At 48.3% G+C, this 11,808-nt stretch overlaps 1 protein-coding gene across 1 annotated transcript; it reads left to right on the top strand.

Moving 5' to 3' along the window:
- Positions 1 to 1,767: 1,767 nt before the first annotated feature.
- Positions 1,768 to 4,679, top strand: LOC115089211 (potassium voltage-gated channel subfamily A member 3-like). The gene has a single exon (XM_029597278.1). It carries the CDS (start codon positions 1,850 to 1,852, stop codon positions 3,242 to 3,244), a length of 1,395 nt encoding a protein of 464 aa, XP_029453138.1. The 5' UTR covers positions 1,768 to 1,849; the 3' UTR covers positions 3,245 to 4,679.
- Positions 4,680 to 11,808: the final 7,129 nt, after the last annotated feature.

Raw genomic sequence — 11,808 nt, 5'->3', positions numbered from 1 at the left:
CAGTTCCTGACGTCTTCGGCTTCTGACTCCTGGCATTGGAGGTCTTGCCTAAGTCCCAGCAGCTCAGGTCCTCATGGGCTCCTCCCGGGGGGGGAATGGGACCGCGGGCTTCCAAGGATGAAGCTCCTGTTGACCTCCTGGCCCTAGTTCCTCTTCAGTCTCTCTCCAGGTCCCCAGTCGCAAGGGACTGCACCTAAGTCCAAGAGGCCTGAGTCCTCAAGGGCTCCTCTTGGGGGCTTCTCTGGCTTCCGGTGGTGAAGACTCTGCAGGATCCATCTTCTGTGCCGCCTCCCGGCTTCGACACCCACTGTGGGCTTCCCACGGTGCGTTACCATCCGTCCTAGCCAGCTCAAGGGTCCACGTAACCAACACATTCTCATATGGCTTTTGGTGTAGACCCTGCACCATTCTGATTGTTTTTTTTTCTGGTCCACTTCTGACCTATCACCACTTTGAGACCCACTTCCAGACTGCTCATTTTATTCATGAGCCTCGTATATGGGACTGTATAAAAACCTTTGCTGAAATTACATCAAGTGCCCATTCTTGATCTAATTCCTTAGTCATGCAATCAAAAAATTAATCAGATTCATTTGACAGGACCTTCCTCTGGTTAAAAAAAAATATTGCTTCAGATTCTGCAACCCACTGGATCCTTTAACAGGGTCTCCATTACTTTTTCCACCACTGAGATAAGTTTAACCTGCCTGAAGTACTTAATCTCTTTGCTACCACATTTGTAATGTGAGTCCATAACTGGATTTCTCTTTTTTTGTGGCACCATACCCCATCTCCATGGATCTATTGAGCAGGTCCTTTTCATTCAGCACAGAATCAAGTGGTGGAATTTGTTACTGGAGGATGTAGTCAAGGCATCTAGTATAACTGGTTTAAAAGGGGTTTGGACAAGTTCCTGGAGGAAAAGTCCATAAACAATTATTTGTCAGATAGACTTGGATTATCCCTAGGAGTGAGCAACAAGGAATGGATCTACTTTATGGAAAGCCAGGAACAGGATGTGGGCTATATGGACCTTTGGTCTGTCCCAGGATAGTAAATCTTATGTTCTTACTGTCACTTTTGAATCTCCATGGTTACTTTCCAGCTGGGTTTCTATTCTTTATTTGCCCTATACTTACCCTATTCTCAAAATTTCTCATTTCTTTTGATTTGTGCTTCTGCTGTTTTTGGATGAGTGTAGTTTAGAGGAAGGGGTTGCTGATTTCATCCCACTCTCTCCACCACTCAGTTTAACCTTGACCTCCCAGTGCTCAGACCAATTATAAACTGGACTCTCTACTCCAAAGCTCTGCACTCTAGCACTCCACAGATATTTACTACTCAGAGGAAGCCAGTGGAGAAGAGCCCTCAACTGCAGCCAGCTATTGCCTCTGTCCCAGCAGCCAGGGAGAAACGCCAAGGGGTCCCCCCCAAGAAAAATCCCGCCTCACCTTGTAGCCGGCTAAAATGCGGGGAGGTTTGTCTCTGGTGGAAGACGAGCGGGAGTGTGGCAGCCAAGCCTCCCCCCCTGCCATTAGACAGAAGATATTTGTGATTTCTGGTAAAAGGTGAGCGAGTGTGAGTATCGCTTTCTCGGGCGGGGACAGAGACAGAAGACAGGAGGACATACAGAGCTGGAGCATTTGGGATCTTTAGCGGGGAGGAGACAGCCTGGGCGGGGGAGGAGGGAAGAGACAAGCCGGGCTGGGAGGAGACAGTTCAGGCGAGGGAGGCGAGATGAGCCCGTGAGACTCGTGCAGGCTTGCGGAAGCTCCTGCCAAGGAGCAGCAGGAGACGCGCGGTCGGTAGGCACGCGAGTATCCCCGGTGCCGCTGCCTCGCCCCCCGCCATGACGGTGGTGGCGGAGGAGGGCGAGGAGCGGGGGCCCCCGGAGTGCTGCGAGCGGGTGGTGATCAACATCTCGGGGCTGCGCTTCGAGACGCGCCTGCGGACCCTGGCGCAATTCCCGGACACGCTGCTGGGCGACCCGGCCCGCAGGATGCGCTTCTTCGACCCGCTGCGCAACGAGTACTTCTTCGACCGCAACCGGCCCAGCTTCGACGCCATCCTGTACTACTACCAGTCCGGGGGCCGCATCCGCCGGCCCGTCAACGTGCCCGTGGACATCTTCCTGGAGGAGCTGCGCTTCTACGAGCTGGGCGAGGAGGCGCTGGAGCGGTTCCGGGAGGACGAGGGCTTCATCCGCGAGGAGGAGCGGCCGCTGCCCGAGCACGAGTTCCAGCGCCAGCTCTGGCTGCTCTTCGAGTACCCGGAGAGCTCGGGGCCGGCGCGGGGCATCGCCATCGTCTCGGTGCTGGTCATCCTCATCTCCATCGTCATCTTCTGCCTGGAGACCCTGCCCGAGTTCCGCCAGGAGCAGGTGCGGCTGGCCCTGAACGGCTCGGAGCCGATCCCGGACAGGGGCAGCCCCTTGGCCGATCCTTTCTTCCTGACCGAGACCCTCTGCATCATCTGGTTCTCCTTCGAGCTGCTCGTGCGCTTCTCCGCCTGCCCCTCCAAGCCAGCCTTCTTCCGCAACATGATGAACATCATCGACATCGTGGCCATCATCCCCTACTTCATCACCCTGGGCACGGAGCTGGCCGAGCAGCAGAGCAGCAGCAACAACGGGCAGCAGGCCATGTCCCTGGCCATCCTGCGGGTCATCCGGCTGGTGCGGGTCTTCCGCATCTTCAAGCTCTCCCGCCACTCCAAGGGCCTGCAGATCCTGGGCAAGACGCTGCAGGCCAGCATGCGGGAGCTGGGGCTGCTCATCTTCTTCCTCTTCATCGGGGTCATCCTCTTCTCCAGCGCCGTCTACTTTGCCGAGACCGATGACCCCGAGTCCTTGTTCACCAGCATCCCCGACGCCTTCTGGTGGGCGGTGGTGTCCATGACCACCGTGGGCTACGGGGACATGTACCCCCTGACCATCGGGGGTAAGATCGTGGGCTCATTGTGCGCCATCGCCGGGGTGCTCACCATCGCCCTGCCTGTGCCCGTGATTGTGTCAAACTTTAACTATTTTTACCACCGGGAGACGGAACACGAGGAGCAAGCCCAGTACACCCATGTCACTTGTGGGCAGCAGCAGCCCTCTTTCTGTGAGCTAAAGAAATCGGACAGCAAAGCATCGCTTAGTAAATCGGATTATATAGAGACAGAAGACCTGGAGGGCATGAAGTATTCCCAGTACACCCACCACCAAAACTGTGCGGAAAAGAAAATGCTAACCGAAGTGTGAGTCCTGATACATCAACGGGGTGCAGGCTAGAAATCGACCTTGCACTTCACATGCCACCTTCTGTCCGCCTTTGGCTGATGTTTCAAGCACAGCTGGCTGATTCCCTCCTGAAAAGGGACTGAGGGATTACTTACAAGGAAAACCGATGGAAGCTGAACACTGAAACGTGCATCCTTGACAGTTCTCGGGCTCTTGTCTTCGATGTTTTTTGCTGTCAGCCACTTGTCTGTTTTAAGCAGTCCTTAGCAGGAAAGCGCTGCCGAGAGATCTAGAAAAAAAAATAAAAGCAAAAGAATGTAAAATATCTTTACAGACTTGTCAAACAACTCCAACAAAAACCTTATAGTATGTCATGGGAAAGGAGCAAAATCCAATCAAAAGAATCGAAGCAGGGCAGAGACGTGCCAGGGAGCCACAGTGGCTGCTATTGGGACAATGTCATTTACACGGAGCTGGATTTTCCCCATTTAATCCCTTCGGCATTTCCCCCCCAAGTCTGAGATCCCGTGCCAGGGAATTGCACACTAGCACATCAGTTATGTGCAATGAAGTGCTCGGGCTGGATTCTTGCTGCCGTGCCATTGCCTTTATATCATGGAAACTCTGTCCAACAACAGGGTGCTCTGGAGATCATTGCGTCCTCCACGGTGCCCAGCAGCTGTCACAGGCACCTGCTGAACAGCCCAGCCATAGAGTCAGCCGCTCTCCCGCAGAAGCACAGGTTCCCTTTTTATATTGCACACATTGGAAGCACTTTAATTTCGCAAAAACCGAAGCAGCGAGGAAAGGTAGCCAGCCCTTGGGCCAGCAACAAGGGAAAGCTGCTTTCAAACAATTGTACTTCGTCTGCACATTTTTTTTTTGTTTACATCAGTGCCGTGGCTTTAATTATGGCTCATCCTGCTAACCAAATATTCACACCTTGTAAGTGCCTTGGCGTGCAATGTAAATTCAGGGACATTGCACATTGTCACCTGCTACCATACCCGGAACAGCAGAGCTCATTGAATAACCAGACGCTTTTATTGTGGTCTATTATACATTCATTTCACTAGCAAACTGTTTTTAACACTTTTTTTTTTTTTTGTATTTGGGGAAAATTGGGCACCACCTACGTTAATTATATTTTTGTATATAAGAAAGTGACAACATTTGTTTGGGTTTTGCTTAGTTCTAGTGTGAAGCCTGATTGCTAAGGGCATTATAACTAGCGGAAGAGATTAGTGTATCTACTAGTGTCTTGCTATATTACTTGGTCTATAGTATTGTAAATGTGTGCTGTTCAGTCTGCTGCTAAAAAGGTGCACACACCACAGGAATTAATATTAAACAGGTTACATGCGGAGGTAACTGGATTATATAGTAATAGGAACAAAAATGCTTGTTTTCAGGTTGAGAAAAGGCTTTCCAGTAGTTGACACAATAAAGCAGGCTCCCAAACACTTACATAACTGTAATCTCTGTCTATCTATTTATGTTTGTCTGTCTGTCTTCACCTTTATTTATTTCACTGTACAGTACAGCTATACAAGTAATACATCTCCATAGCTATATAACTGCTTACTCTGCAAATCTATTATCCATCCACTAATTATTGGTGAGCTGATTAAAAGAAGAGGGGGTATAGAGAAAGGGAACCTGGAATGATTTATGAATCTTTAAAAGTAAGCAATGGAAACACCTAATGTATGGCTCTTCAGCCCCTAGATCATGCTGTTTCTGCAGCAGTGTCCTTCCAAACATAAGGGAGGAAGGGGCTACACCTACCTGCAGACACCCACACAGGGGAATCAATCACCTGCTAGGCAGTGGCTCGGTATCTGCAGCTTCTTGTGGCTTTGGCAGAGGAAGCCCGCTGGAATGGTACAGCCGAAGCAGCTGCTTAAAAGACAAATGCATTATGGTTTTGTTTTTTAATCGATTTTCTAAATGATCACCTATTCTGGTAGAGATAATTGTATTCAAACTAATCTCTGATCTTAGATGTGAGATATCCTATCCTTTGGCTCAGGGCATCTCATGCAGATTACAGGTTAACTGCAGAAAAGTCCAAATTTCATGTCACAAATATGTTTGTGAACTGTGACTATTCCACAGAATTTGCATATTCTTAAAAATATTCCTCTCACAAAGGCAGAAAATCTGCCTGCTCTGCAGAGTTTTGCTGTTTTTAGTTTTAGAGGGCAAGTTTACCCAAACAGCAAAAAAATGGCACATTTCTACTTCTTTACCTGTTTTCCTATAAATTCTATGAAAAAGAAATTTATGGAAGAAAATGTTTTAAACTGAATTTTTCCATGCCAATTCTGAGTCTCCTTTTTGCTATGGCCACTTTTGTTGTGAATATTTATGCACATTTCCAGTTTCATGCTATGGTGTGAGCCTAGACCCAAGGGATATAGTAATAGAGACTATATTGTGCATAAGGACCATAGGGCACATCTAGTCTCTGCCCAAATCTGTTTCCTTGATTTCTTTCTTTCTCCTCATTTCTTGGTAACCCAGGATCCTTGGTGCTTATTTCAGGCTTTCTTGAATCCCCTTCCCCTTTTAGCCTCCACCACCTCCCTTGGAGATCATTCATATATCCATCACCCTTTCTTATAAGACATATTTTCTAACCTTCTTCTGAGTCTCCCCTCTTCAAGTTTAAAATACCATGACCTTCTTCTAGAATTTCCTTTCCACTGAAAAATGTTTGCTTGTTGTGCATTGTTTATATTTACATTTGAATGTTCCTATCAGATACCTCTATCTATTCTCTCCTCTAGGGTATATATATTTAGGTCCTGACTTGAAGTCTCATTTCATAGGTGTTTTGGTGTCATACTGCCATACTGGGTCAGACCAAAGGTCCATCAAGCCCAGCATCCGGTGTCCAATTGTGGCCAACCCAAGTCACAAGTACCTGGCAAGTACCCAAACATTAAATAGATCCCAAACTACTATTCCTTATTAATTAATAGCAGTTTATGGATTTCTTTTCTAGGAACTTATCCAAATCTGTTTTAAACCCAGTTACACTAACTGCCCTACCCACATCCTCTGGCAATGAATTCCAGAGTTTAACTGTGCGCTGAGTGAAAAAGAATTTTCTTTGATTTGTTTTAAATGAGCTACTTGCTAACTTCATGGAGTACTCCCTAGTCCTTTTATTATCTGAGAGAGTAAGTAACCGATTTACATTAACCTGTTCAAGTCCTTTCATGATTTTGTAGACCTCTATCTTATCCCCTCATATCATTTTGGTAGCCCTATTTTGAGCTGCCTCTACTCTGTCTGCATTTGTTTGGTGATGCAGTTTCTAGAAATGGACACAAAATAGCTGGTGATGTTTCACCAATGACCTGTACAGAGGCATTATTACCACCTTTCTGCTGGTTACATCTCTCTCCTGTTTGATGCACCTCGGTATCTCACTCTCTCCCCCTCTCCACCCCCACATTATGTACTGCTTCCTTGAATTTGTACATCCCAGACGCATGACTGTACCTGTGGGATACAAAGGAGATGTGCAGGAGTGGTCTCTTTTCCCACAGTGGCCTTTATCTTTCCTGCCGATGCTTTTCCTTTTTACCAGGGAATCTTACAGACCCATAGCTAGAGGTGGGCGAGAGGGACAGGGGCAAAATCCCTTGGAGGCAGAAAAAAAGTAACTAAAATGCAAGCATGGGCTGACAGTGGAGAAAAGCAAGTAAGGGTGCTGCTGTCCTTTTACTAGCAGAAGGGAGAGAGGGAAGGAGGACTGGGGACAGAGTAGAGGAGGTAGAGGGAGAAAGGAATGGGGATCAAGGTAGGGGTGGGAAGTGCCAGTACTCTTACCTGCCCCGGGTGCTAAATGCCTAGTTACAGTTCTGTCACCCTGTCCCTGGTAGCACAGTGCTGGCGGAAAACGTTTGCATAAGAAGGAGAGAGAGAGAGGAGAGTGAGAAGCTGTGTGTGTGTGTGTGTGTGTGTGAGCTTCTATCTCATGAGTCGAGGGACCAGGCTCATGGTTTGGATAGCCCCACTCTCCTATACTGCCATGGTATACAGGGTATATCCAACACCCAGCCTTTGCTGGGTATATAGATGTGTGTGCTAAATCTAGAGCAGCTGGAGCCAATGGGCGTGGCACACAGAACAACAAGTGAATGTACACAGATTTGTATGTTACTGATTAGTTTGCACATCCCCTCTCACCATCCACGCTAGCAGTATTCCTGATGCCCAGAGGCAGCTTGTAAAAAGATTTAAAGGCGCCTCCTTTTTAACCTAGCCCAGACAATTAGCATGCATGTGCATACATTCACACATGCGCACCAGAGAAGAGAAAATCACGTTCCTGGTTTTTCCATTTCAAGTAAGAGTGGATTTCTGCTGCATTAGTGAAGCGTAGGCATCCTCCCCCCCCCCCCCCCCCCCCCCCGGGACTCTGGTTTCCCTAGCAACCTTCCAGACAACCGGCTCCCAGCACACGAAGTGCGCCGAGGCCTTCCCAGGCACCAAGCTCCTCTGCCTTCTGAAGGGGCTTGAAGATCCAAGGTGAGATCATGGATAGAAGCTCCCCACGAAGATCTGTCTCAAAAAGAACTGCCAAGTCCGCCTGCGAAGGAGGCAAACGTGCAGGCAGGAGCAGGGAAGGTGGTTTGGGGGGGGGGGGGGGGCCACATTCTCGAAACTGCATTCAGCTCAGGAAGAGGAATTAAGGATGTCTGGCACCGGGGAAGGGGGAATCATTGACAGCCCTGCTCCCAAGTACCACGGTTTCACCAGGGGCTGTGGAGTAGTGATTTATCAGATGAAGCAGCAGAGATCCCGGCGTTTCCCGGGGGTCCTGGAACCCTAATTCCACGATGCCCCAGGAGGGATGTGGAGGCTGGGGAGCAGGGGTGGTTGTGGCAGGAGCAGGCAGATTTCATCTCAAGCAGACGGAGCCTGTGAATGGGGCAGGGGAGGAGTCTGAGGGCACCATATGTTGGGGTTAGGGTGCGATGGATATTGTCTTGTCTCTCTAGCATCCCGTCAAGAGCCATCAAACATTTTGAACCTTCCATCGGTCAAGCTGAGTGCTGATGCTGGGAGCCGACTTCCCTTGTTTTCTTGTGGACCCTCTAGGCTGTAGGATATGTGCTGTGAAGGCAAGCTGGCACGTGAAGTTCAGCTCAAGAGACCTGCGATCCATCACGTTAGCTACACGGCCCATGTTCTTCAGGTTTCTCATCTTCAACATACAGTGGGATGTTTTCAGTATCTATGCAGTGAAATAAAATAAACTCTTAAATGCTGAGCATTACTGGAGCGTACAGGGTCAGGCAACAGTGACCAAATATCTGATCCCTTCCTTTTTAAAGTATTTCAGCTCTGGATTACTGTGTATAATCTCCAGATTCTTCACATCACCTGCCTGTGTCAAGACTTCAGCTTTTAGGCCCCTGGATGAAAGATAAGGAAATCTGTTCAAATTTTGAGATCGTTTTAATGGGAAAAGGTTTCTAGATGTAGAAAAGTGAAGTCTCAGAACTCAGTGGACAATGTGGAGTGAAAAGAAATCCATTAACAGAGACAGGAGGCACATTGGCTGGATGCACTGAGTCTCCCATGGCAAGTGGTCTTCTGTCCGGGAGCACAAAGGAGGTAAGGTTTGCTGAAGTCCCTGACTGTTTTGCTATTACAATACATATCAGATTTGTATTAATGCCAGAATTGCCAAGGGATCCTATTCTGGAGGGAGAGTTTTTCAACTTTTATCTCAGTGCATTTTGGGATTTGAAGCCCTTGCTTCTGTTTGCAATCAGTCACTACAAGTAAGAAAGTACACGAGGAGGGAGGTGGCAGAGTCAGGGCACCTGCCCGCACGGGATCACTTGGCAGCTCTGAGCCTTGTGAGCTGGGAGGAAGGAGGGTGGGGGTTTGATTTGCGGACACACCTTGCACTGACTCTGAACTGCATTACACAACTCACTATAACGTGAGAGAACTCCAAAGCCTCTTTTACACATTTTCAGCTAGAGCCATGGTGGCATATCTGTTTACCCAGGTGATGTTAGCTACCCACCCCCTGGGGTAGCACTGAGCTTTATTGTTAAGCTGGTGACTGACTGGTGTCCAAAACCAGTGACCTTTGCCTTAGCGTACCCTTCAGTTCAGTTCTTGGCATGCATGCATGTGCTCTGCTGGGGGAAAGGGCCCCAGATAAAGACCGAGTTGTTTTTCTCTGCTAATGGCAATGGGGCCCAGGAGAGTTCAGTGTGCAAGAGGTTAGGGCACACCCCTGCACATGGCACTCTCTTCAGGCTGGTGCTCCTGAAATAATCAGACAGAACGATTTCAGCCCTGAGGCTGCGGACAGAGCTGCCACATTACAGGCCACTCTGATACATCGTTCTCAGGCGTCACTTGACTGCATGTGTAGAGTAAACTCTGTTCCACTCACGATGTCCTGAAATTACCATCTGCCTTTCCCTTTCAGACTAGGCCACCCCTTGGCTGCTGGGGGAGATGCTCCTGCACTCCCCGGCTTCTTATTGGTTCTGATTGGACCCCACATCTGGGCTCGGAGATTCTTGCACTGCTCTGCAAAGTTTGTCCTTGATTCTTCCCGCTCGGAGCACATATCTGGGCTGTGATCGCATGTGAAGCTGCCTGTCATAAGATTTGCGGAAAAGTAGGGCAAGGCAATGCAGAAAGCCTGACACTCGACGTGGAAGTTGTGTGCCTTGTGTTCATTTTTTTGCAACTTTGGGAAAGGAAATAAATTCTAAGAAAAAATGCAAGCCAAAGCTTCTACCGAAAGTGCTGTGAGACCTTTTCCCCTAGGCCTAAATGTAAAGGTGGAACAAAAGTGAATTGACTTTATCCCCACCCTTTGTCATGCCGCAGTGCTTAAAGCTCTTTGTTCTCTACCACTACTTCACACTTACTGTGCTAGAGAAGGATTAAGATACAAGAACTGCACTTTTGCCCCCCTCAACCTTCAGTACACTCCCTCCAAAAGCCAACTTGTTTGTTTCTGACTCTCAGCCTTCCTGTTCTAACTTTTGTCTTGCTTCTCTTTTTATAGAAACAGAGAAATAACAGTAGAAAAGGACCAAATGGTCCACCCAGTCTGCCCAGCAAGCTTATGGTAGCATCTGTCACGCCATGCAGGTCACCCCCATGCTTATCAATTTCCCAGAATGTAAAAGTCAGGGCCCTCATTGGTAACTATAGGAATCCAATTCCCCTTCCCCCCTGCCGTTGAAGCAGAGAGCAATGTTGGAGTTGCATTAATAGAATATAGGCTTATTGGTTAAAGGTAGAAACTGCCACCCTAGCAAGTTACCCACTCTTTTCTTCATTCCTATCCTCTAGTTTTTAGGGATCCACAATGTTTATCCCATGCCCTTTTGAATTCTTTCACTGTTTTCGTCTAAAGCTATTTTGAGTCTTCTATTTTTTTTTTTTAAATGGAACAATAATAATGCACCATTGCTTATTTAGTGCTTTTCATCCGAACCTATCCATGTGCATGTTAAATAATATTTCAGGAGCACACCTGCAGTCATCTGAGGAGTGGAAAGAGCAGCTTGTGCCTTAGAGACAGGGCAGAAGGATCAGGGTTATCATTCAGATCCAGGTACAGCTGGGCAAAGTGAGGCAGAGGGGAGCTCTTCCCCATAATACAACCATGAAGTCTGTTGTTCTGCATGTCCTTTCCTGGGGTTGCTTTTTAGTTCCCATACTATATTCATACAGTACAGCGGCAGCCATAATGTGCAAAAATTCTGTGATTTTTGTTACAGATCAGAAGAGCAACACCCACATTTGCCTTGATTCAGATAGAGCAACTAAAAAGAGAGCTTGCAATACCTTAAAGGTTTTTTTTTCTCCTAGGACAAGCAGGATGGGGTAGTCCTCACACATGGGTGACATCATCAGATGGAGCCCGGCATGGAAAACTTCAGTCAAAGTTTCTAGAACTTTGACTGGCACACTGAGCATGCTCGGCATGACCTAATCCACGCGTCCATGCAGGGTCCGTCTTCAGACTCTTTTTATCGGCAGAGCTGTCGTCTCGCGGTCTTGGAGCTCATGCTCTTTTTCTGGAAAATGAATCCAAGTTTTGGCTAATTTTTGCCTTGTACCTGCGCCAGGTCCCTCTCAGTTCCACCTGTCCTTAGTCAGTACTTGAGGCACAGTAAGTTCTTGATCGCAGTCAGTTCCCCGTAACGATGTCCTTCAGGACCCGCAGGCCATCATCTGTTAACCAGCTTTATTTTTTGTCATGGCATCGTCAGGTTTTCGTCAGTGCCCCCAGTACCCACAGACTATGTCAATTATGGATCCACACGAGGTATATGTCCTCTGCCTGTGGGCACCCCACAACATTTGGGAGTGCTGCCTCTGTGATCAGATAACTCCAAGGGCCGGCGAACGCGCCTCAATAAGATGGAGTTGTTCGGCCCTAAGAGGTCTGAACGTTTGACATCGGCATCGGTGTCCTCGACGCTGAAGGTTCGGGGAAAACTGATGGGCACCGTTTCTCCCCCTCTCCCAGTGACCCCGGAGGAACAGGGGGCTGGGGATTGACCCTCTTTGGTTTC

This window comes from Rhinatrema bivittatum, chromosome 4 (genome assembly GCF_901001135.1).
Source record: "Rhinatrema bivittatum chromosome 4, aRhiBiv1.1, whole genome shotgun sequence".
NCBI lineage: Eukaryota > Metazoa > Chordata > Amphibia > Gymnophiona > Rhinatrematidae > Rhinatrema > Rhinatrema bivittatum.
This window is presented reverse-complemented; position numbering and strand designations above follow the sequence as displayed.